Genomic DNA, 26,536 nt, shown 5'->3' with positions numbered 1-26,536 from the left:
ACAGCATATTAAAAAGCAGAGATATTACTTTGCCAACAAAGGCCCATCTAGTCAAAGCTATGGTTTTTCCAGTAGTCATGTATATACGTGAGATTTGGACTATAAAGAAAGCTGAGTGCTGAAGAACTGATGCTTTTGAACTGTGGTGTTGGAGAAGACTCTTGAGAGTCCCTTGGACTGCACAGAGATCAAACGAGTCCATCCTAAAGGAAATCAGTCCTGAATAGTCACTGGAAGGATTGATGTTGAAGCTGAAACTCCAATACTTTGTCCACCTGATGTGAAGAACCCACTCATTGGAAAAGACCCTGATGCTGGAAAAGACTGAAGGCGGGAGGACAAGGGGATAACTGAGGATGAGATGGTTGGATGGGATCACCAATGCGATGGATGAGTTTGAACAAGCTCCGGGAGTTGGGGATGGACAAGGGAAGCCTGGCATGCTGCAGTCAATAGGGTCACAAAGAGCTGGACAGGACTGATCGACTGAACCGAAAGCTCTATTCTTGTCAGTAACCTATTCCCTTCATTAAAAGAGAAACTTATGTTGTGTATTTTCTTTAAAATTTTCTAATGTCATCTATCCATTTTACTGTTTCCCTTGATTCACCTTTGTTTTATCTAATTCATGACGCTTCATCCATATCTCTTATAAAATATTTCCATGTGCTCCAATTTTCAAGAATTCCTACCGCTGACATTGTCCATATATGCATTATTATCTGGGTGATAATCTAAAAGTAATATAGTCTATCCCATCAGTGGTATCTCAAGGTAATTCAGTATTCAGCCAGGTTACTTTTTAATGTCTGAATCCTTGTATTACTTTTCCCTTTATCTTTACATGGCAAAATCTTAAATAAAAAGCACTGAGCTGTAAAATGACCACAGATACATTGAAGATTAAAATATGTTTGGCTTAGAAATTTTGCTGAATTACTTCCTTGCTCTGTGACCACGTAGAAGTTATTTAACATACCTCAGGTTCACATCTTTCAATAGAGAAAATATATACTTGATTTCTAGGACTCATGTGAGTAAAGTGCTTTGAACAAAGCCTAGTATGTGGTAAATGCTCAAAGGATTTTTAACCATCTTTTCCTTTGCTACCTTATTCTATCATATTTATTTTCTAGTGTAGTTTCCTTTCCTTCTTCTTTCTCTCTTCTCCTGCTCATTCCTGGTTGGTGCCCAAAATGCACATTTCAGTTTAGCAGTATGTTTATCAAGAGGAGAAAAAAATCTGAATCAATTATGCAAATAGCACACATATGTAACCGGCTTTTCATAAAGTTTCCAATCCTCCTCTGTTTGCAGCACCATCATAAGCATACAGGCACTAGAATCAGAAATAATGCAGCATGTATTGAGGTGCATCACTCACTACCCAGCCTATAAATTCTTGGTATCTTTTGTTCCTTGTTCTCCTTAATACTGGGTTTCTCCCGCAGGGACAAACCTCATAGGCCATTGTGAAAAATAAAAGGATAAAATTCTCAGAGCAGTGTCTGGCAAATAGAAAACTATGAAGTAAACATAATTTTTCAGACAACTCTGCCCTCTCTCTATGTAATAAACCAGACATAGAAAAGTTCCCAATTCATAACACCTATGATGAAATCATTACAAGAATGATAGTAGTAAGTTTATTTGTAACTCTGTAAGTCCCTATGTCTCCTGGTTACCAGTTTGCATTAAGAAATGCAGCCCTGTGATCAAGCCAAACACAATCACCAGAGCAGGGGCACAACTCCTGCTGTTCCTGATATGATTCTTCAGCTATGATTACATAAAATCAGTGATAGTATGACTGATAACATTGCTTGTCATTTTTTTCAAAAATGAAAAAGTGGGGCTTATAGACTACTTAATCATTTTTAAGTCTTTATAAGTTACTTCATCTACTGAGAAAAAGATATAGATCTTGGAAAGATATTCTGGAAAATAAGTTTTATTCACTTCAAAGTAACTTTGATCAATATAACATACTAACTACATTCAATGAATACTGATATATATTCATTTTAATGAAAATAAGATAATGAAGGTACAAGCATAATCTTAGTTTAAAAGACACATTCTCAGAAATGGCATGACAAGAACTTCAGAAACAATAAAACCACAGTTTATAAACAAACAAATCTAAAGAAACAAAAAACCTGTTAAACAAAGAAAGATTAAACTCTTACAGGAAGTTTTATTTGAAAATAAAAATTTAATGAGTGACTGTTGAATAATTCCTGACATAAAGGTCAAACTCAAATAGCATTATTCTAATGATTCTAAAAACAAAACAATTTTGGGTCAACTTCTCCTTTCAGATTTAAATTTGTAAATATAACAGAAAAAAGCAATGTAGAATAGTATCAGGGAGAATGTCATGAATAAGAAAAATATAATTTCTAAGAAAAGGAAGAAAAGCTAACCCAAGTGTATCTAGAAACATCTGACTGCCTCCATTGTTGAAGATTTATTTAAACAGACAAAATCAAGATAAAAAGCATCACAAATCGCCCTTTTATTTTAGCTTGAAATAAAAAATGTAGAAATAAACTGAATGTGAAAATGACGCAAAATATATCAAAACATGTAAAAAGTCAAATACAACCATAGCTAAAATGATGTCAATACCCAAAAAACTTTATATCCTTATAAGCCTTTCAAAAGCAACTACACTCTGCTAACAAAAATCTAATTATAATGTATCTTTCTGAAAAGTTCAAAAGATACATACTACTTTAGAAGATTCATATTTTCTAATGAACACCAAATGGCATCTGTAAAATTGACTTATGCTATGATAATCTAAAGCTGTTTACATACAAATATTCAATGAGGTTACCAAATTTAACATATACACAGAAAACATTTATTTTTAAAGAAAATATTTATATGGGCACTATTCTAATACTACTATATATAAACAATATATTAAAGAAAAATTACTAATTTAGAAGAAAGCATTTTCATATATCATTCCACTGATTACCAGTTCTAACTGTATTTTAATCTTTTCCATAGGATTTAAGTTTCATGCTAAAATTCATATTTAAAACATTGGACAATATTCTGTTCTTTTAACTATTATAATACACCCTAAAAACCCAACAGAATAACAATTTTGAAAGATATTTAAACTTACCCCATTTAATGGATATGTTTTCCATCCTAGCTCTCCCAGCACAGTTGTTGTATCAAGCAACACAACTGGAATCAAATAAACAACAAAAAAAAAACTTGTATGAACTTCTTAATTGATATAAATAGAAACTAGTTATTTAAATCACTAATGTCAACTACCTTTACTATTAGTCTTTGAATTAACTTTAATAAGTTGCATGACTTATGTAAAATTATTTAGAAATACTAAAGCTTAATATATAATAATAATAGTGAAAGTGAAAGTCATTCAGTTGTGTCTGACTCTTTGCGACCCCAGGGACTCTACAATCCATGGAATTCTCCAGGCCAGAATACTGGGGTGGGTAGCCTTTCCCTTCTCCAGGGGATCTTCCCAACCCAGGGATCAAACCCAGGTCTCCCACATTGCTGGTGGATTCTTTACCAGCTGAGCTACAAGGTAAATATAAAATGAATGTGTAAATATAAAATAAATATAAAATTAATGTACATTAATTTTAAAATAAGAAATGTGTGTTTAACAACACTAAATGAAATGGAATAACAGAACTAACACAGTCATTTTTAGTAAAAATGATAAATGTTGGAAGAGGTAAGCAAGAGAATACAACCACCAGACGACCCATAAGCAGGACCTGACCGATGGATGGGAGGCTCGTGAGCTCCTCGCCTGTCCTTAGAATGTACACTCTGCCTATCACTCCCGCAGCGGTAGCTGTTCTAAGGGCAGAGCCTTGAGAGGGCAAGGTGCTGCTGAAACCATCTCTATTGTACATATGACTGAACCCTGTTGAGGCCTCTAGGACTCTGGTGGTCAAGTGCAGAGGCCTACTTATTTGGCAGCTGCACAAGACAAGTCTTGTACATGTAAGACTACTTCTTAAACCCGCCACCTACCAGTCTGGAGTGATCTGCTCCTTCCTTTGCTCTGTCCTTGCCCCGTGTGAGTATGGGGCCACTCTGCAGACCAACAGTGAAATGTTTACCCTCTCATTTATAAAAATAGTCTTTTTTTTTACCATATTAAAGAAAAAAAAATTTTAAAGCAGGTCTGTATATTTTCTTTCTGTGTTATTAAATGACCTTGTGTATTACTGGCAACACATTTTGAATAAACTCATATCTTTAAAGCATGGATTACATTATGACTGTATGCACTAGTACACTTACTGCTAAAGGAAGTAAAAGCCAAAACAAAAACACACACATTATTCCCTGACCAAAAGAAACTCATAATCTGGTTGGGAAGACATACAAACAAATAATCAGGACATATTCTCTTAAATTCTAAAATTGTAGACTACACAATAGCTTAACAATTAAATTAGGCTAAGGCTGAATGGACATGAGAACTGGACCATAAAGAAGGCTGAGCACCCAAGAATTGATGCTTTCAAACTGTGGTTCTGGAGAAGACCCTTGAGAGTCGCTTGGACTGCACAGAGATCAAACCAATCAGTCCTAAAGGAAGTCAACTTTGAATATTCATTGAAAGGACTGGTGCTAAAGCTGAAGCTCCAATACTTTGGCCACTTGATGCAAAGAATTGATTCACTGGAAAAGACACTGATGCTGGGAAAGAGTGAAGGCGCGAGGAGAAGGGGACAACAGAGGATGAGATGGTTGGATGGCATCATCAACGCAATAGGTATGAGTTTGAGCGAACTCTGGGAGATAGTGAAGGACAGGGAAGCCAGGCCTGCTGCAGTCCACGGGGTTTCAGAGTCAGACACGACTGAGCAGCTGAACAACAACAACAAAAAGGTTGGCATGGAGGTCTGAGATGATTTCATAAAGGAAATGCAATTTGGTCTGGGCTAGGATGAAGGGGTCTTTAATCATATGTGCTGAGAAACACCTTCTATAAAGTCACTGGGCTATAACTAAATTAGTTCTCAGTTGCTGGAGTGGGAAGTAGGAGTGGAAAATATTTAGGGGAATTAAGAGAACAGAAACGAGGCTAGAAAGATAAATGGAGATCAACTGGGGAGTATTTTGGTAGCGTTTTCACCAAGTTAATGTGTTCAGTTCAGTCACTCAGTTGTGTCCGACTTTTTGCGGCCCCATGGACTGCAGTTTGCCAGGCTTCCCTGTCCATCACCAATGCCTGGAGCATGCTCAAACTCATGTCCATTGAGTCAGTAATACTATCCAACCATCTCATCTTCTGTTGTCCCCTTCTCCTCCTGCCCTCAATCTTTCCCAGCATCAGGGTCTTTTCCAATGAGTCAGTTCTTCGCATCAGGTGGCCAAAGTATTGGGAGTTTCAGCTTCACATACGACCCATATTTTTAACTTCTACCTCCAAATCCCCAGTAAGGTCATGGACCAAATTGTAAGAAACAATGCTTTGGTATCTCATCTCAAGTTTTATTTGATCTAGCTAAGAAAGTGGAGGGTTTTTGGTAGTTTAAAAAAGTGCCATTGGAAATGTGTTATTTGGCATCTGTTGTTTGGTGTTTATGGTAAGGATTCTGTGATTTTTTTTTTTTTTGAATGACTGTGATATACTTTATTGATTTTTAGTATGAAACCCTGCTTAAAGTTCTGGGATAAACTCTACATGCTCATTGCAGAATATTCTTCTAATATATTCACTAAGCATATATTTGTAAAACTGAGCTGCAATGATTAATTTTAATTATGCAAAATTGCCAAATACTTTAAAATGTGAAGAAAACAGTACAATGAACCCTCATTGTATTAATTACCCTGCCTCAATTGTTACAAATTTATAGCCAATCTTATTTCATCTATACTTGCATACCTACTCTTACTGCAAGATTTCTTTGAAGCAAATTCTAGTAATCATCTAATTTCATCTGTAAAAATGTCAGTATGTATATCTAAGATAAAGATTCCTCTTAATATAACTATAATATCTCAATCATTACTATAAATGGTATATATTAATTAATATCATCAAATATCCAGTCAGTGTTCAATATTCCTATGGTCCCAACTTATTTTAACAGAAAATCAAGATCTAAATAAGTCCATACATTACAATGAGGTCTTGTTCTCTTCATTTTTTTAAAATTTTATAGGTCCTCACTTTTTTTTTTTTTTAAGTTAGATTTTTTGAGGTATGATTTACTTACAATAAAATTCAGCCTATTTAAATGAGCATTTCTAGGAATTGTGACTAACTCCGATATCACGTAACTATCACTACAATCAAGCTATAGAATATTTCCATCACCACCAAAATTTCCCCTGTGATCCTTTATGGTAAATCCAGTCCCCTCAATATCCCCAGAAACCATTAATCTGACTTCTGTCCCTTGATTTTAACTTTCCCATAATGTTGAATGAATGAAATCATACAGTATGATGTTTTCTGAGCCTGTTTTCTTTCACTTAGCATAACACATTTGAGATTCATTTATGTCGCTGTGTGTATCAATATATACATCTGAATACTCAGATCCTTTTTATTGCTGAAAAGTATTATATAGAATGGGATTCCCTAGCTGATGAATTTTCATGTACAGATTTTTATACAAACCGAAGTTTTAATTTCTCCATTGTAAATAGCAATTACTGAGTTACATAAAGAATGTTTATTTTTTAGAAACTGCCAAACTGGATTCCAAAATGGCTGTGTAGTTTTACATTCCCTTTAGTAGAATGTATGATTTTCCAATTGTTCTACATCTTCACCAGAAGATGTACTGTTCAGTTTTCTTTTTTTAAGGCATTCTAACAGATGTACAATAGTATCTCATTGTTTTAACTAGCCAGTTATCTTTTTCATTACATGAAATAAAATTTACTAGAAAAAAATTTGACCCACAAAAGTAGTTTTACCACACATTCTAGATTTTCCTTTTTGTGAGAAATCACTGAACATAATTCCCCATTCTCTGTTTTCTTTAAATTGGTAGATATATTAAGTGGCTTGACCAGATCAAGGTTCCATTTAATTTACTTTTTATGTTTTGTAAAATTACTTCATGGGTGTTGTTTTATAGTCCTTACACCAAATCAAGGAATATATCAGTGTTTACTAGGGAAATGTAAAAAGGACTCAAGAACCAATTGGCATAAACTTCCACTGACTAAAAATAGATAATTTGAACATATACAAGATTAATGACTATACAGTATTGAAACACTTCAAATATGCTTAAATCCATGCATTCATCATGGTAAAATATACCTACTAATGTATTTTGCAGCACACTAGGAAGGCATTATTTTAAAAACTTAAAAAAACTGAAAAGAACAAAATACTTAGTTTTTTATATATGAACTATTTCTAAATAAAGAAATAGTTAATGAAGGAACATTCCTCTTATTGAAATATTTGAGTTAATAAATGAAGAAGGAATGACCAAATTAGGCTACAACATTTTCTATCCTTAATGAATTAATATATTTAGCTAATGACTTCCAATGCTGCTAATATCATGTAAAGATATAAAAGAACACATAAGGGCTAGGGCCTTTAAACAGGCTTTCTTTATAGCTTCATTTACACCATATTAACATATAATTCTAACAAGCCTACAAGTAAAAGAAAGTACAAATGCATACACACACACACACAAACACACACATGCAAATTCCCAAAATGATACTTGACGGCATTTGGGTTCATTCAGTGTAAAAATAATAATCTCACATATTAGAGAAAAAAGCTGAAGTCAAAATAAATATTCAAACTCCAAGCTTAAGTTATCAAATGAATATAATTTTACTTTTGGTATATACATGTTGCTCAGTGGTAAAGAATCCACCTGCCGATACAGGAGAAACAAGTTCAGTCCCTGGGTTGGGAAGATCCTCTGGAGAAGGAAATGGCAACCCGCTCCTGTATTCTTGCCTGGGAAATCCCATGGACAGAGGAGACTAGCAGACTATAATCCATGGGGTCACAAAAGAGTCAGACACAACTTAGCGAACAAACAACAATATACTATAGAAAAGAATTCAGAAATGTGTAATAGCAGAATCTACTTTGGGGCACTCAAAAATGTAATGTTACTCATTTAACACATTTATATTTTGGAATACATCATTCATATCTGACTCTTTGTGACCCCATAGACTGGAGCCTAGCAGGCTCCTCTGTCCATGGGATTTGCCAGGCAAGAATACTCGAGTGAGTTGCCATTTCCTACTCTAGGGGACCTTGCGTGGATTGAACCCGTGTCTCCTGTGTCTCCTGCGTTGCAGCAGATTCTTTACCACTAAGCCACCCGGAAGCTCATTCTTTCCCTAGCAGGCTGATTAAGTAATGATACTAATTCAGCCAGATAGGCTTCCCAGTTGGTGCTAGTGATAAAGAACCTACCTCCCACTGTAGGAGACATAAGAGACATGGGTTTGATCCCTGGGTCAGGAAGATCCTCTGGAGAACGGCATGGTAACCCACTCCAGTATTCTTGCCTTGAAAATCCCATGAACAGAAGAGCCTGGTTGGCTCCAGTTCGTAGGGTCGCAGAGAGTTGAATACGACTGAAGTGACTTAGCAAAGCATGCATACAGGAAGGATGGTCTATGTGCTTCCTTCTTCAAGGAATTTCACAATGCCCTATAAATTCTTTTTTTTTTCTTAATGCTCAAGTTACAGGTGAGAAAACTAAGGCCCAGAGAGCTTACATATTTTCGCTAGGATCACAAAGTGATTCCAACCAGGAAATTCATGCTAGAATAAGGAAGGAAGGAAGTGAAGGTCACTCAGTCGTGTCCAACTCTTTGCGAGCCCAGGGACTACACAGTCCACAGAATTCTCCAGGCCAGAATACTGGAGTGGGTAGCTATTCCCTTCTCCAGGGAATCTTCCCAGAGTAAGGATCAAACCCAAATCTCCTGCATTATGGGTGGATTCTTTACCAGCTGAGCCACAAGTGAAGCCCAAGAATACTGAAGTAGGTAGACTATCCCTTCTCCAGTGGATCTTCCCCACCCAGGAATCAAACCAGGGTCTCCTGAATTGCAGGAAGATTCTTGACCAGACCAACTAAGCTATCAGAGAAGCCGATGCTAGACAACTCCTTTAAAAATTTAAAGTGTTTTATTCCTTCCTTTTAAGTTTGAATATGAAACTTCATTATTTGTTTTTCTATTTTTGTTTTTGTAGATGCAGAGAAAAATCACCATTTACTTTCCTGATTCCAAATCTAGATAAGTTTATATTCTACTTTTCTCATCAATGGGTTCTACAGACGCTTTATTGGTATCATGCCATTTAAATCAGGGAGTTTATTGGAGTACAGAGTTTAAAACTCCCTAATATTGAAGTCTACCAATGAAGATTTCTTTTGCATAGTCTGTCAAAATAATTAATTGATTAACTGAGGTAATTATTTTTTAAAATATATTTGGGCTGCTCAATTCTTAAAATGTTTATAATTTGTAAACTGAAGTATAATCATTTCAAAACAAACGAAAAAAGAAAATCTGTACATATCTACAACCGTGAAGATCCTTAAGAGCAGCTTTTTTGTTTATTAGTAGATTCATGAAACAAGATTTACATAACTGGTTTACCTTCCTCATTAAACTGCAATCATACCTTTAAAAATTCATAAGAACAGCAAAATTTCAAATTTGTATTCCTGACAGGCGAAGGATGCATTAATATCAAAATAAAACCAAGGATTTATTTTTATTTTTAACACCATTACATGTGACATATGTTTAAATTTTATCAGTTGTTTCATAGACAAAAACCCCACAAACTCAAAGATTTTTCAGGCATACTAATTACATTGGACCCAGCAAGGTGAGAGCTCCTCCTGCTGGCTTTAAATAAAAGTTATCTAGTCCCTACTAGAGTGCAAAAATACTGTAAACTAAGGGAGGAAAAGAACACCATCTCAATATTAATTTCAGTAAAACTCAATACTCTATTATTTTTAATTTATTAGCAAGATTTTAAATACGGCAAGATTAACACCAGTGATTTGTTTAGGGGTTACACATGAAAATATAACTATTTATTCATATCATAATAAATGAGAAATAGGATAAACTAACAATACATAAAAGTAGTAGGTTAGGGTTATCAAACTAAAGTTTTAAAATGTTTATTTCATTTAATAAGCAACATAATGCATAGAATAGGTTAAACTATGCACAATTTCCCTATCAACTTTCAGAAATAAATCTCTAGCATATCTTTCTCTGAAAATATCTCTTAATTTATTAGTGTTCCCTTTACTCATTCTTCGGAAGTTACAAGAAAATGTTATTGTAGTTAAAAGAAGATATCAAATGACAAAGACAAGGTTGATAGCACTGGATTAAATGTGAGAGTAATAAGTACCCAACATTAAGAAGTTCAATGTCAATTTCTTTCCTTTGAATAATTTATTGAGTATTTATATTCCTTTCAGTAAATTTAAGATATATTACTTTAAAAACATTTAGAAAGATGGCAACGATGACCCTATATGCAAGACAGCAAAAGAGACACAGATGTAAAGAACAGTCTTTTGGACTCTGTGGGAAAAGGCGAGGGTGGGATGCTTTGAAAGAATAGCATTGAAACATGTACATGATCATATGTGAAACAGGTTGCCAGTCCAGGTTCGATACATGAGACAGGGCACTCAGGGCTGGTGCACTGGGGTGACCCTGAGGGATGGGATGGGGAGGCAGGTGGGAGGGGGCTCAGGATGGAGAACCCGGGGCTGATTCATGTCAATGTATGGCAAAAACCACTACAATATTGTAATTAGCCTCCAATTAAAATAAACAAACTAATTTTAAAAAGCTATTTTTAAAAAACAATTAGCATATAGGTTTACAGTATATAATAGAAGATCATCTTCATTCCAACTGCACAATAAAAAAGATGAGATTTTATTTAATACAGCATTTTGAAAAATTGAACAATAAGAGATCAATCAACCCACTAAGAAAGTAGTTATTCTTTTTTTTTTTTAAAGTAGTTATTCTTTCAGGATAGTTTTGCTATAAAAATTCAAGTTAATGGCAAGTGAATCGAGTCCAGAAATTTATCAATATCTTTAAACATTTACACAGCAGTAAACACTGGTTTAAAATTTTCTCCAACAGACTTCTTACAAAGACCCAGAAAGATAAAGTCACTTAGTAACAAGTTAGTAGAGATTTTAGTTAGTTCCATATTCCATTGACTGTTAACACACTTACCACCTCCTATAACATAGGTAAAATAAGGGAACACTTCGGACATCATGACCAGATATAAAACAATCACAGAATAATTTGAATTATAGGCACAGATATATAAGCACATAGGTATCTATATCTATTAATATCCACCTATCTATAAACAGCAGTAGTCTACTTCAATATCCACCTATTTAAATCCTATTTTAAACTGGCATTTAGGTTACCATATTAACTAATGTTTTGACATAACTGCATGTGTTTGATTGGCAAAAATCAGTTTTAACTTTCAGATACTATGGGTTTTTACCCTCACAGAGAGTCAGAATCAATATTTAATTTCTAAAAATAAATCAAACACAGATTGCTTTAAGTAAACATAGGATTATTATGTTTACCCCTTAGTATGTCCCTCTGAATATTGACATTTTCCAAGGAGACTCATTCCTTCTTAAATATATTAATAACAAAGTACTTTTATCTAGAAACTGAGATCAATACTTGTTCATTAAGAATACTTACAGCATTTTGTTTTGTCACAGCTTTACTATTTTTCTTGTTGATTGTTTGTTTTTAATACAGGTGCTGTTCATGGTTATTTTGTCTACCCTAGGTGAGAGTTTGGAAATCGTACTTGAAAGATAAGGTAATATGACCACAGAGACTTTAAATAGCTTTCTCAAGATTAGAGAATAAAATCAGTCTAGAACAAGTGAACTCACAACCTTCAGCTTTCTACTCTAATAGAAAATAATCTTTTTTTTTCCCCCCAGAAAGCAGGTTCAAACATCTGTCTCTGTTCCTTCTTGAAAAAAAAAAATCACTGTTTTTTAGTTCTGATGGAAAAATAAGCTATAATAGCCAGAAACTACCTCCCTTAATTATCACCTTAAACCAGAAAAGCAGGGGGTGGGGGTGCGGTGTGGAATTCAAGCTGGTTTGCTTTTTAGAAGGCAAGTTATACCAATGAGTCCCTCCTATTTTACTCAAAGAAACCTTATAAGGTTATCCTGCTTGACATAGACTTTTATGCTTCAGTCCCATAATCATCTCTAAAGTCTGCCATTAGACAGGAAGGCTTACCACAGAGACACATTAGAAGGAGAACCACAGGTGGATCTAAACCCATCACAAGGTCACTGAGAGATTTTGGTCTGTTCCCTCTGGGCTCCTGAACAAGGTCTTTAAGACTTACCAATGAGTCACCTCAAGTCATGCTTTCCCCATAAACTGTTCAATTATCTACCGGCTTAAAGAAAAAAAAAAAAGAAAGGAAATTTTGTATGTTACAAATTAATAGCAATACATAATACTTTCATTTTGACATCTTCAACTCTTTGGCCTACAAAGAAACTAAGTATTGAAAACTTCATTTAGTAGAAGTATTATTTTCATCTGCTTCAAAGTTTTAATAGGTAGAAGAGACTACTTGGCTTTAGTTTTACATTTTCTAATCTTATATTTCATGAACATGATTTTTTTCATCTCTCACAGAAACTCACAACATAAACTCACTCAAAAACTCCACTTAGCTCAAACCACTGCACTTTCTCTGCATCACTTACACAGCATCAGAGTGGCTTCTTGTGTTTCTAGTTCATTTCTTTCACATTTCATTTCTTTCACACTTCTCAATTGTTTTCCATGGCTTTGAACATTTTCCTTTTTTTTTTTTTAAATTAAAGTCAAGGTCTTAAAGGAGCTTAAATCTTTGTTTTTATAGCTCTGATAAAAGAGATTATGACTACTTATTTGGAAGTCTTTATCTACAATGTAATGTACATCTCAATGCAAAACCATTTCTATATAATGGAAGAAAAGTCTAAAAAATCCTATTGAAACCCTTACCTTAAAACCAAAGTGGCTCTGCATTGAGAAGGAAAAAATGGTTTTTACTGGACTGTAAGAAAAACTTATGAGTGAAAAAGAATCTTTTCTTTTTTCCTCAAAAATGGAAAGAAAAAAGAATTTTTCCTAGATTGTTTTTTTTCTTCCATTACACTTACATAGACATGATAGAAAGTTTTTACTTCCTTCTTTAGGACATGATAGTGAAAATATTTTACTTGATTTTATATTATGATATTTTAATATTATTTCAACAAACATTAATTGAGTTTCTGCAATATTTAGACTCTATATTAACAAATGGAGGGTATAGAAAGTTTATAAGATACAATGTCTACCCTAAAGGAGTATTTGGTCTTATTTTTTCACTCCAGCTGTTAGATTTTTGTGTCAACTCGCATGCCATAGTTTATTCAAACATGTAAATAGTAAAACAGATTAAAACACCCTTATTCAGAAGGTGCAGAAGAGGAAAGGCTGAAGCTATTTACTAGAATGTACAGAATTAAATTGCTTTTCTAAAAGGGCGGACACCAAATAGAACATCAACATCACCATCCAAACCGTGGGTAATTGGACCACTTATCTCAGTTTCTAAAGAAGTGCCAAGGAATGAACAGACTGTAGAAAAGAATCCCAGTAGACAACAGGAAGAGAAATAACAATTTCCTACCTGAAGGGTACTCTTGTCCAAAGTAGTACCAAATACAGGAAATATCTGCTAAATTTTTCAGGAGAGACATAGTGTTTTACTTAGAGTGGGAGATTTTAAAAGTTAAACATCAGAAGCAAACATTTTCTAATCTAAGTTTTAATCATCATAAATAAATAAAAGTACCAGGTAAAAACAATAATTGTATTGTCAAATTTTCAAATATAAACTTTAAAAGGACAGCATTCTCATCTTTGTTCAACGAAATTATAGCCAAATAAAGAGGTTCCCTGTTTGCTCTGCTGGAAATGGATCTGCCTGCAATGCAGGAGACTGGTTAGATTTCTGGGTTGGGAAGGTCCCCTGGAGAAGAGAACGGCTACCCACTCCAGTATTCTGGCCTGGAGAATTCCATGGACTGTATAGTCCACGGGGTTGCAAAGAATCGAACACGACTGATTGACTTTCACTAAAGATATATTAATTTTCAAGTCAGTTCTGCCCACATAATACAAGCTCCTAAAAGGAAGGGTCTGTCTATGTATGTGTATACATTTGTTGAATAAAATATGTGAATGAAAGAACAAATGAATGAGTGTGGGCAAGAAACTCACATCCTGGGTAAAAATACTCAATTAAATACTGAAAAAGGTGTGCAGGATTAGTGGGAAGGCAGGCACTGCAGGAAATTTAAAGGCTACTGAACTTCAGTTTGTATTGGGGAAGGTCAAAGGTTATCTTATATGATCTCTCAGATGTGGTTAAGGACAAAATGAGTAGGTGTTTGTATGGAGCACAGAATGGATTGTGAGAAGGTGTTTTCTGTACTTTTTGGAGTCCCTGCTCTGCTCTACCTGGCCCCTACATTTTCATCACAGAGTGCCCTCAGGCTGCACTCTGAATCCAAACCCTTGCATCTATATCCATCTCTGACATTACAGTGTTCAAATCATCCTCCTCTATCTGCTGCCCCACTGAAAGCATTTATCATAGTAAGAAAACACCTTAACTAAAACAGCACATAGATGTGCTTGTGCTAGTTGCTAGTCGTGTCCGACTCTTTGCGACCCCATGGACTGTAGCCCACCAGGCTTCTCCGTCCTTGAGATTCTCCAGGCAAGAATACTGGAGTGGATTGCCATTCCCTTCTCCAGGGGAACTGCTCGACCCAAGGATCGGACCCTGGTCTCCTGCACTGCAGGCAGATTCTTTATCATTTGAGCTACAGGGAGATCCTTAAAGATGTGCTTATGAATACTCACTTCCCCTTATCCCTTCCACCCTACTTATTTATTTATTCAGTTTATATCTGAACTGATTACAGCACCTTTGGTGAGATTAACTTGGGTTTTTCTTCATGGTATATCTAAAATCACACTACATAAACAGTACCTCAAAGAAATATTCTGAAAGAGAATTCCTGAAACCCCAGTTTCTATCACTTACAAAGATATTATTCTCTGTTTAGAATATATCTTCTATCTACTTCCTGGGTTCTATACCTGGCTCTACTATTGTGTACTTTGGTAAACTTAGTTAAGTAAAAATTCTTATTCTACCAATTGCTGGGAGTTACTCTGCCTTAAATCAAGCAAGTAACTCTCTAAGCCTTAGAATCTGACTTTCAACACACTCTAATCTTGTTAGCTACTCTACTAGGATGGAATGTAAAGGAAGACAAAGTAAAACAAAAGTTGGCTCACTGTTTTGTGGGTGATGATTGTCTCTCCTTTGCCCTTTGAATTTAACTTATTAGTTGATCTACTCAAAGAGTGTTCAGAAAGGATGTAAGACAATGATTTTTTCCTTAGATTTCCCCAACCCTGTCTCCCGCTGATCCCAAAAATATTACTCTAGCTTCTTTTGTCTCTAAAAATGGTACAACTAAATTGTCCCTGTCTAAATCAGCTAAATTGTTTATGAACAATAACATTTCACAGTCAGTTGCTTACAAAACATGGTTGTCAGGTCATGAAACTTGATAATCTGTTCATATAATGACATACATTCTGGGGATATGCTACAAAAGAATAATTTGAATAAAAATGCAATTTTAACTCTTTTATCATAATTTTAACATCCTTGACTGCCCAAAGAATGTGTGTTATCTTCTGAATCATAAATTAAACTGTACTGAGGATATTGTTAAGTAACACTGCCTGTGGAACAGATTAGTCTATAACAAGAGAAATGGACAGTAAAAAGGTAAAAACAAAATATTAAGAAAACCAGTTGTCAGATATTTACAGATTGAACAGCTATTTAGCATAATTATTTGATAAATAAAGTTATGAGAATTATGTAGGACAACTTCCTGCTAGAAACTATTGAGGAAATGACAGACCAAATGCAATGCCAGATTTAGAGGCTCATGAATGAACTGCAAGACAACTGATCTTCTGTGGCATATTTCTGTACTGCAGAGGAGTCAGGGTGAGGAATGGCTCATAAATGAAACATTTACAAATGTAACCCATGCCAAGAGCAGCATGGCTTCAGTATATAGAAAAGAATGACAGATGGAAGCTTTATTGTTAGCAGAAAAAATAAAAGGAAAAAAAAAAAAAAAACCTGGCATTATAATCATCACCCTGTCGGGAGGCAAATCATTAAGTGCTATTGTTATAATGTTTATCAACAGGATCCTGTGCAGTAAAGTAAATGCAATAGAAATGATAATGAAATTTTAACATTTAGGCAAATGGAGAATACTTTATTGAACATAGGTTTCCCAAGTATAATTAAGCAAAAGAAAGCATGCTTTCATAAGACATCTATCAGTTTCAATTTATTGTTTACTCAAGACACAAACTATGGTAAGAAATGTAAAATGTTGAGAAACTCAGTGAATTCATCAGAAACCAAGGACCATCTTCTGCATTCATGGCTGAGAAGCTCAATTTTTATTATTCTGAGTGATCATAGTTTAGAAGATTAAATCCTGCTAATCAGGCGTACAGGAGACTAATTTATAAATGAGATGGACTATTTATTCACTAATGATTTGTCTCCTCAGGGAATCTCCATCTCTGCAGGTAAATATATCAAGAGATCAAATTGTAGATCAAAGATTCCTTGGAAATACTAAATTATCAGAAAAGAGTAACCCTGTTTTACTTTTTAAATACATTTATGCTAACTTAGAAAATTAAAAAAAAATTATCTACCCATTATAAAGCTCTTCAATGGTGTTGAAAAGCCTACAAACAAAAACAACAAAAAGTTTTGTTGTTGATCTACTTAGTTTTTCATATACTACAACTTTGGAATTTCAAACACTATGTACAAAGAATATACAGTTTCCACAGTTCAGTTCAGTTGCTCAATTGTGTTCAACACTTTGTGACCCCATGGACTGCAACACGCTAGGCTTCCCTGTCCATCACCAACTCCCAGAGCTTGCTCAAACTCAGGTCCATGGAGCTGGTATGCTATCCAACCATCTCATTCTCTGTTGTCCCCTTCTCCTTCTGACTTCAATCTTGCCCAGCATCAGGGTCATTTACAATGAATCAGTTCTTTGCATCAGGTGGCCAAACTTTGGAGTTTCAGCTTCAGCATCAGTCCTTCCAATGAATATTCAGGACAGATTTTCTTTAGATTGACTGGTTACATCTCCTTACAATCCAAAGGACACTCAAGAGTCTTCTCCAACACCACAGTTCAAAACCGTCAATTCTTCAGCATTCAACCTTCCTTATGGTCCAACTCTCACATCCATACATGACTACTGGAAAAACCATAACTTTGACTAGACAGACCTTTGTTAGCAAAGTAATGTCTCTGTTTTTTAATATGCTGTCTAGGTTGGTTATAGCTTTTCTGCCAAGAAGCAAGTGTCTTTTAATTTCATGACTGCAGTCACCATCTGCAGTGATCTTGGAGCCCAAGAAACTAAAGTCTGTCACTGTTTCCATTGTTTCCCCATCTTCACAGCATGAAGTCATGAAACCTGATGACATGATCTTTGTTTTTTGAATGTTGAGTTTTAAGTCAGCTTTTTCACTCTCCTCTTTCACTTTCATCAAGAGACTCTTTAATTCCTCTTTGCTTTCTGTCATAAGAGTGGTATCATCTGAGGTTATTGTTAATTCTTCCAGGTATCTTGATCCCAGCTTGAGCTTAATCTAGCCTGCCATTTGGCATGATGTACTCTGCATATAAGTTAAATAAACAGAGTGACAATATACAGACTTGATACACTCTTTTCCCAATTTGAGGGTAGTCTGTTGTTCAATGTATAGTTCTAAATGTTGTTTCTTGACCTCCACACAGGTTTCTCAGGAGACAAGTAAGGTACTCTGGTGTTTCCATTTCTTAAAGAATTTTACACAGTTGGTTGTGATCCACACAGTCAAAGACTTCTGTGCAGTCAACAAAAAAGCAGAAGTAGATATTTTTCTGGAGCTCTCTTGATTTTTCTATGACCCAACAGATGACAGCAATTTGATCTCTGGTTCCTCTGCCTTTTCTCAATCCAGTTTGAACATCTGGAAGTTCATGGTTCATGTACTGCTGAAGCCTTGCTTGAAGAATTTTGAGCATTACTTTGCTAGCATGTGACATGATTGCAACTATGCAGTAGTTTGAGCATTCTTTGGAACTGCATTTCTTTGAGATTGGAATGAAAACTGTCTTTTCCAGTCTTATGGCTACTGCTGAGTTTTCCAAATTTGCTGGCATATTGAGTGCAGCACTTTCACAGCATCATCTTTTAGCATTTGAAATAGCTCAACTGGAATTTCATCACCTCCACCAGCTTTGTTAGTAGTGATGCTTCCTAAGGCCCACTTGACTTCACATTCCAGGATGTCTGGCTCTAGGTGAGTGATGACACTATCATGTTTATCTGGGTCATGAAGACTTTTTTTTTGTATAGTTCTGTGTATTCTTGCCAGCTCTTCTTAATATTTTCTGCTTCTGTTAGGTCCATACCTTTTCTGCCCTTTAATTGTGCCCATCTTTGCATGAAATGTTCTCTTGCTGTCTCTAATTTTCTTGAAGAGATCTCTAGTCTTTCCCATTCTATTGCTTTCCTCTATGTCTTTGCATTGATCACTGAAGAAGGCTTTCTTATATCTCTGGGCTATTATTTTCTACTCTGCATTCAGATGGGTATATCTTTCCTTTTCTCTTTGCCTTTAGCTGCTCTTCTTGTCTCAGCTATTTGTAAGGCCTTCTCAGACAACCGTTTAGTCTTTTTGCATTTCTTTTTCTTGGGAATGGTCTTGATCACTGTCTCCTATACAATGTCATGAACCTCTATCCATATTTTTTCAAGCACTCTTTCTTTCAGATCTAATTCCTTATATCTATTTGTCACTTCCACTGTATAATCATAAGGGATTTAATTTAGGTCATACCTGAATGGTCTAGCGGCTTCCCTACGTTTTTCAATTTAAGTCTGAATTTGGCAATAAGGAGTTCATGATCCTAGCCACAGTCAGCCCCCGGCCTTGCTTTTGCTGACCACAGAGCTTCTCAAACTTCAGGTGCAAAGAGTATCAATCAGTCAGCACAGTCGCACAGTTTGTCCGACGCTTTGCCACCCCATAGACTGCAGCATGCCAGTCTTCCCTGTCAATCACCAGCTCCTGGAGCTTGCTCAAACTCAAGTCCACTGAGTTGGTGATGTGATCCAACTATCTCACGCTCTGTCCTCCCCTTCTCCTCCTGCCTTCAATCTGGCCAGCATCAGGGTCTTTTCCAATGAGTCAGTTCTTCGCACCAGGTGGTCAAACTAATGGAGCGTCATCTTCAGCATCAGACCTTCCATTGAATATTCAGGGCTGAGTTCTTTTAGGATTGACATAGTTGATAACCTTGCAGTCCATGGGACTCACAAGAGTCTTCTCCAACACTATTGCTCAAATCCATCAATTTTTCAGCGCTCAGCTTTCTTTATCATCCAACTTTCACATCTCTAGATGACTACTAGAAAAACCATAGCTTTGACTAGACGGACCTTTGTTGGCAAAGTAATGTCTCTGCTTTTTAATATGCTGTCTAGGTTGGTCAGAGTTTTCCTTCCAAGGAGCAAGCATCTTTTAATTTCATGGCTAAAGTCACCACCTGCAGTGGTTGGCCCCCAAAAATAAGGTGTCTCACTCTTTCCATTGTTTCCCCATCTGTTTGCCATGAAGTGATGGGACTGGATGCCATGGCCTTAGTATTCTGAATGTTGAGTTTTAAGTCATCTTTTTTGCTCTCCTCTTTCACTTCCATCAAGAAGCTCTTGATGAAAGTTCTTCTTCACTTTCTGATATAAGGGTTGTGTCATCTGCGTATCTGGGTTTTTGATACTTCTCCTGGCAATTTTGATTCCAGCTTGTGCTTCAACCAGCCTGGCATTTCACATGAAATACTCTGTATATAAGTTAAATAAGGAGGGTGATAGTATACAACCTTGATGTACTCCTTTTCCAATCTGGAACCAGTCTGTTGTTCCATGTCCAGTGAACATCGACCTTTTAGGAATCAGTGAACTAAAATGGACTGCAATGGGCAAATTTACCTCAGATGACCATTAAATCTACTACTGTGGACATGAATCCCTTAGAGGTAATGGAGTAGCCATCATAGTCAACAAAAGAGTCCAAAATGCAGTACTTGGGTGCCATCTCAAAAACAACAGAATGATCTCTGTTGGTTTCTAAGAAAACCATTCAATATCACAGTAATCCAAGTCTGTGACCCAACCAGTGATGCTGAAGAAGCTGAAGTTTAATGGTTCTATGAAGTCCTACAAGACCTTCTATAACTAATACCACAAAAAGCTGTCCTTTTCATTACAGGGGACTGGAATGCAAAAGTAGCAAGTCAAGAGATACCTAGAGTAACAGGCAAACTTGGCCTTGGAGTACAGAATGAAGCAGGGCAAAGCTAACAGAGTTTGCCAAGAAACCACATTGGTCGTAGCAAACACCCTGTTCCAATAACACAAGAGAAGACTCTACACATGGACACCACCAGATGGTCATTTCTGAAATCAAACTGATTATGTTCTTTGAAGCCAAAGATGGAGAAGCTCTATACAGTCAGTAAAAACACGACTGGGAGCTGACTGTGGCTAGGATCATGAACTCCTTATTGCCAAATTCAGATTTAAACTGAAAAATGTAGGGAAGCCACTAGACCATTCAGGTATGACCTAAATCAAATCTCTTATAATTATACAGTGGAAGTGACAAATAGATTCGAGGGATTAGATCTGATAGAGTGCCTGAAGAATTACAGGCAGAGGTTCATGACATTGTATAGGAGGCAGGAATCAAGACCATCCCTAAGAAAAAGTAATGCAAAAAGGCAAAATGGTTGTCTGAGGAGGCCTTACAAATAGCTGGGAAAAGAAGAGAATCTAAAGGCAAAGGAGAAAAGGAAAGATACACCCATTTGAATGCAGAGTTCCAAAGAATAGCAAGGAGAGGTAAAAAAGCCTTCCCCAGTGATTAATGCAAAGAAATAGAGGAAAAAACAGAATGGGAAAGACCAGTGATCTCTTCAAGAAAATTAGTGATACAAAGGAAACATTTCATACAAAGATGGGAAAAATAAAGGACAGAAATGGTATGGACCTAACAGAGGCAGAAGATATTAAAAAGAAATGGCAAGAATACACAGAAGAACTACACAACAAAGATCTTCAGGACCCAGATAACCACAATGGTGCAATCACTCACCTAGAGCCAGACATCCTGGAATGCAGGATGATAACAGAAGCAGAAGATATTAAGAAGAGCTGGCAAGAATACACAGAAGAACTATACAAAAAAAGTCTTCATGACCCAGATAAACATGATAGTGTCATCACTCACCTAGAGCCAGACATCCTGGAATGTGAAGTCAAGTGGGCCTTAGGAAGCATCACTATGAACAAAGCTAGTGGAGGTGATGGAATAGTTCAGCTATTTCAAATCCTACAAGATGATGCTGTTAAAGTGCTTCAATCTGATTTCAGTTTTGACCATCTGGTGATGTCCATGTGTAGAGTCTTCTCTTGTGTTGTTGGAAGAGGGTGTTTGCTATGACGGGTGTGTTCTCTTGGCAAAACTGTGTTAGCCTTTGTCTTGCTTCATTTTGTACTCCAAGGCCAAACCTTCCTGTTACTCCAGGTATCTCCTGACTTCCTACCCTTGCATTCCAGTACCCTATAATGAAAAGGACATCTCTTTTGGTATTAGTTTCCATAGTTACAGCCCATCTAATATTGGCTAAATTTTTGAAGGTCTTATTTTTTTTTTAAGAAAATTTTGTTCTATTTGAAGACTCTTTAATTACAAAACAGCATGTATTTTTTTTTTTCCAAAAAAGATTCTTACAAGTGAGTAAAATGAATCCCAGTTACCGATAGGATTTGATATGGTTTCAAAGAAGAAAAGTCAATAATATTTGCTGATGACGTAGGAAAGAACTTAAAGTTTTAGGCATGATGTCAACATGCCATGTCAGATTTCTAACCTACAAAACTTTAAGGATAAATTTGTGTGCTTTAAGTCATTATATATATGGTAATCTGTTACAAGAGCAATACAAAACTAATACAGAATTTTTTAGATAATAATCAATACTATCAGTGTTCTGTTCCCAACCTCTTTTCTCTCTCAACTGGATAGAGTTCCTTGGTCTTTTTCTTTTCATTTAACTTCCACACTGCAGCATGAGTGATCTGTCTAAATATAAAATCTGATTTTTCCATTCTCTGTTCAAAATTCCTTAGTGGTTCTCCTTCTCACTTAAACAGTTTCTCAAAATATTTTGTTCAAATGTGTACTCATTTCTTCATACTGACCATTCTAACAGACTCTGAGTATAAAGGTAAATCAAAATAAACATAACCCCTGCCTTCAGGGTGATTATAATCTAATGTGGAAAAGAGAAAATAAGTAGAAAATACAAGACAAATATGTAACTATGCATTATACTAAATGCTATGAATCTAATTTGAATTTCAGGCTCATGGAAAGCCTCTAGACAGGAAAATATGATTATACAGAGTCGAACTATTCTCTATATTTTTTAAGATTCATGATGCAAATCATGTCACAATGATCAGAAAAGACATTAAATAATGATTAACTAGTTTTAACGCAGTGTTTTCCTCAATTTTTGGCACTAGAACCTTTTTCCCACTAAATATATATTCACATTCTAAGGTAAAATTTTCAAGACAACATGGAATGAAAACTACTGTCTTACAAGTCACATATACTTTGACACTTCTGGTCCTAACTCACATTCCTGTCCTACTTCTTCTTGTCCCGCTGCAGCAACACAGCCTCACCCTACATTACTTTGATATACTGGTAATCCTGAAACTTACCTTACCCTCTCACCGCTCCAGATTTCATGTTATTCCTTCTTGCTGACAAACAGCTGAGGAAAGAAGAGAAGCTAAGGAAAAGAAGAAAAGGAAAGATAAACCCATTTGAATGGAGAGTTCCAAATAATAGTAAGGAGAGATAAGAAAGCCTTCCTCACTGATCAATGCAAAGAAATAGAGGAAAACAATAGAATGGGAAAGACTAGAGATCTCTTCAAGAAAATTAGAGACAGCAAGGGAATATTTCATTCAAAGATGGGCACAATAAAGGGCAGAAAAGGTATGAACCTAACAGAAGCAGAAGATATTAAGAAGAGCTGGCAAGAATACACAGAAGAACTATATAAAAAAGATCTCCATGACCCAAATTTTCATGATCTGCACTCACCTAGAGCCAGACATCCTGGAATATGAAGTCAAGTCGGCCTTAGGAAGCATCACCACTAACAAAGCTAGCGGAGGTGATGGAATGCCAGTTGAGCTATTTCAAATCCTAAAAGATTATGCTGTGAAAGTGCTGCACTCAATATGCCAGCAAATTTAGGAAAAACAGCAGTAGCCACAGAACTGGAAAAGGTCTGTTTTCATTTCAATCCCAAAGAAAGGCAATGCAAAAGAATGTTCAAATTACTGCACAATTGCACTCATCTCACAATGCTAGCAAAGTAATGCTCAAAATTCTCCAAGCCAACTTTCAACAGTATGTGAACTGTGAACTTCCAGATGTTCAGGTTGGATTTAGAAATGTCAGAGAAACCAGAGATCATACTGCCAACATCTGTTGGGACAAAGAAAAAGCAAGAGAGTTCCAGAAAAACATCTACTTCTGCTTCACTGACTACACCAAAGTCTTTGACTGTGTGGATCATAACAAACTGTGGAAAATTCTTCAAGAGACTGGAATACCAGACCACTTTATCTGCCTCCTGAGAAATCTGTATATGCAGGTCAAGATTCAACTCTTAGAAGCGAATATGGAAAAACAGACTGGCTCCAAACTGGGAAAGGAGCACGCCAAGGTTGTATATTGTCACTCTGCTTATTTAACTTATATGTAGAGTACATAATGAAAAATGCTGGGCTGGATGAAGCACAGGCTGGAATCAAGAATGTCAGGAGAAATATCAATAACCTCAGAAACGCAGATGATATCACCCTTATGACAGAAAGCGAAGAAAAACTAAAAACCCTCTTGATGAAAGTAAAAGAGGAGAGTGAAAAAGCTGGCTTAAAACTCAATATTCAAAAAAACAAAGATCAAGGCATCCGGTCCCATCACTCCATGGCAAATAGATGGGGAAATAATGGAACAATGAGAGACTTTATTTTCTTGGGCTCCAAAATCATTGCAGATGGTGACTTTAGATATGAAATTAAAAGACACTTGCTCCTTAGAAGAAAAGTTATGACCAACCTAGGCAGCATATTAAAAAGCAGAGACATTACTTTTTATTTTTTATATTGTTACTGCCAACAAATTCCTCTAGTCAAAGCTATGGTTTTTCCTGTAGTCATGTATGGATGTGAGAGTTGGACTATAAAGAAAGTTGAGCACTGAAGATGGTTCTGAACTGTGGTGTTGGAGAAGACTCTTGAGAGTCCCCTGGACTACAAGGAGAGCAAACAAGTCAATCCTAAGGAAAATCAGTCCTGAATATTCATTGGAAGGACTGATGCTGAAGCTGAGACTCCAATACTTTGGCCACCTAATGCAAAGAACTGACTCATTTGAAAACACAGTGATGCTGGGAAAGACTGAAGGCAGGAGAAGGTGACAAGAGAGGATGAGGTGGTTGGTTTCATCACCGACTCGATGGACATGAGTTTGAGCAGCTCTGGGAGTTGGTGATAGACAGGGAAGCCTGGCATGTTGCAGTCCATGGGTTCACAAAGAGTCGGAGATGACTGAGCAATTAAACTGAACTGAACTGAACTTCCTGCTTGGAATACTCCTGTTCTTCTGGTCCCGTGAGGTGATCCCTAGTCATCAGTTACAGCTTAACCTAAATGTTATTTCTTTCGTAATTTACCCCCATAAGATGAAGATGCTCTTATTCTCACATCCTATTGAAATTTTCACATACTTCATTTACAGCAATTATCTTACTTTATTTTACCACAAAGTATGTACTTCTTTGTATAACTGTTCCTCCATAGACTCTAAATTCCTTGAAGGCCAGAACTGTGTATTTTAATCTTCACAGTCTTCCTCAAGTTACTTTTAAAAAAGAGAATAACTGAATAGAAGAAAATGAAAATGAACAGATGAGGAATTTAGAATATCTAAATTTATATAACTCTGCAGTTAGTAAAGGCTCAAAATGTCAATAAAATAGTAAAAAAAAAATATAGTAAACTTTCATTATCTGCAAAATACTGAGAAGAGTACATTGAGGAGGGAGTAATTAAGGTCTGTGATTATAAATCCAGTGTTTCAAAAGCAATAAGTAATAAAAGAACTTTGCATTTTTTAATCAAATTATGTCAAAAGAAATTACTAGAGCAGAGTCAAAACACTGGCAAAGCCACAATAATAATCCTGAAATCCTGATCATGTGGGGAAGAAAAAAACAATACTGAAATGAAATCATTACTGAAGCAAAAGAAATTTCAATGGAAACCTGGTAGGGGAGATTTCATATGAATATAAAATATGTATTATTTATGTATACAATATAAAGTATATATTAAGCAGTCAGGCATATTTTTTCAGATTTTTAAAATATATATGTATGTGTGTATATATATATATATACACACAAAAACATATGTACATATATATATATATACACACATATGTACACAATCTGAAAGAATACATTTAAATATAAGAAAAATATATACCTATGAACAGAGAGAACCATCTACTTGAAATACATCCATTGGTGATTTTGACCAAGGAAACAGTCAAGGTATTATGGCCACTGAAGCTGGAGAATGTTAAGGCATACAGAGGTGGTAACAACATCTCTGAAGTTAAATGCAGGGACCCTACTGATTGGCCATTCCATCTTGAAGTGACCAGAATGATACCTTTTATTGAGCCCTCTTTGGTTGGGTTTGCATAGATTTTCAAACTTTCAGCAAAGTTACTTTATTAGGCACTAGATATACTGAAACCTCAGAAAATAAGGCAAATACTAACAATTCTTCATGCCTATTACTGCTCTGCTACACAGCTATAGTTTTTGATCATGTGCCTTTGTGCCGTAGAGGAGCAAACTGTGAATTGAGGTAAGTCTGGAAACCCCTGTATAGTCAAGATTTCATACAGTTACTGGGGAAAAAGTCCTCTCTTTTCCATGCAGGGGAGCTGAACTGACAATAATTAGCAATATGTACGTTACTTTGACCATGAGGTCAGTGGTAACTGTCTCCCATACCTTGTTTGGGCAATGATATCCTAGTCATTTTGCTAACAGAAAAATGTATGACATATTAAAAGAGTTTTAACTAAAGGATTCCACAAC

General features: G+C 35.8%; 1 protein-coding gene across 1 annotated transcript in view; it reads right to left on the bottom strand.

The window, feature by feature from the left end:
• EPHA6 (EPH receptor A6) overlaps positions 1-26,536 on the bottom strand; it is a 962,333-nt gene that overhangs the window by 883,924 nt on the left and 51,873 nt on the right. The window contains exon 2 of the mRNA XM_043449041.1: positions 3,143-3,207. Within this exon, the coding sequence (XP_043304976.1) occupies positions 3,143-3,207 (65 nt within the window). The remainder of the gene's footprint in view (positions 1-3,142; positions 3,208-26,536) is intronic.

This window comes from Cervus canadensis, chromosome 27 (genome assembly GCF_019320065.1).
Source record: "Cervus canadensis isolate Bull #8, Minnesota chromosome 27, ASM1932006v1, whole genome shotgun sequence".
NCBI lineage: Eukaryota > Metazoa > Chordata > Mammalia > Artiodactyla > Cervidae > Cervus > Cervus canadensis.
Note: the sequence above shows the minus strand (reverse complement) of the source record. Positions and strands in the feature narration are given on the sequence as shown.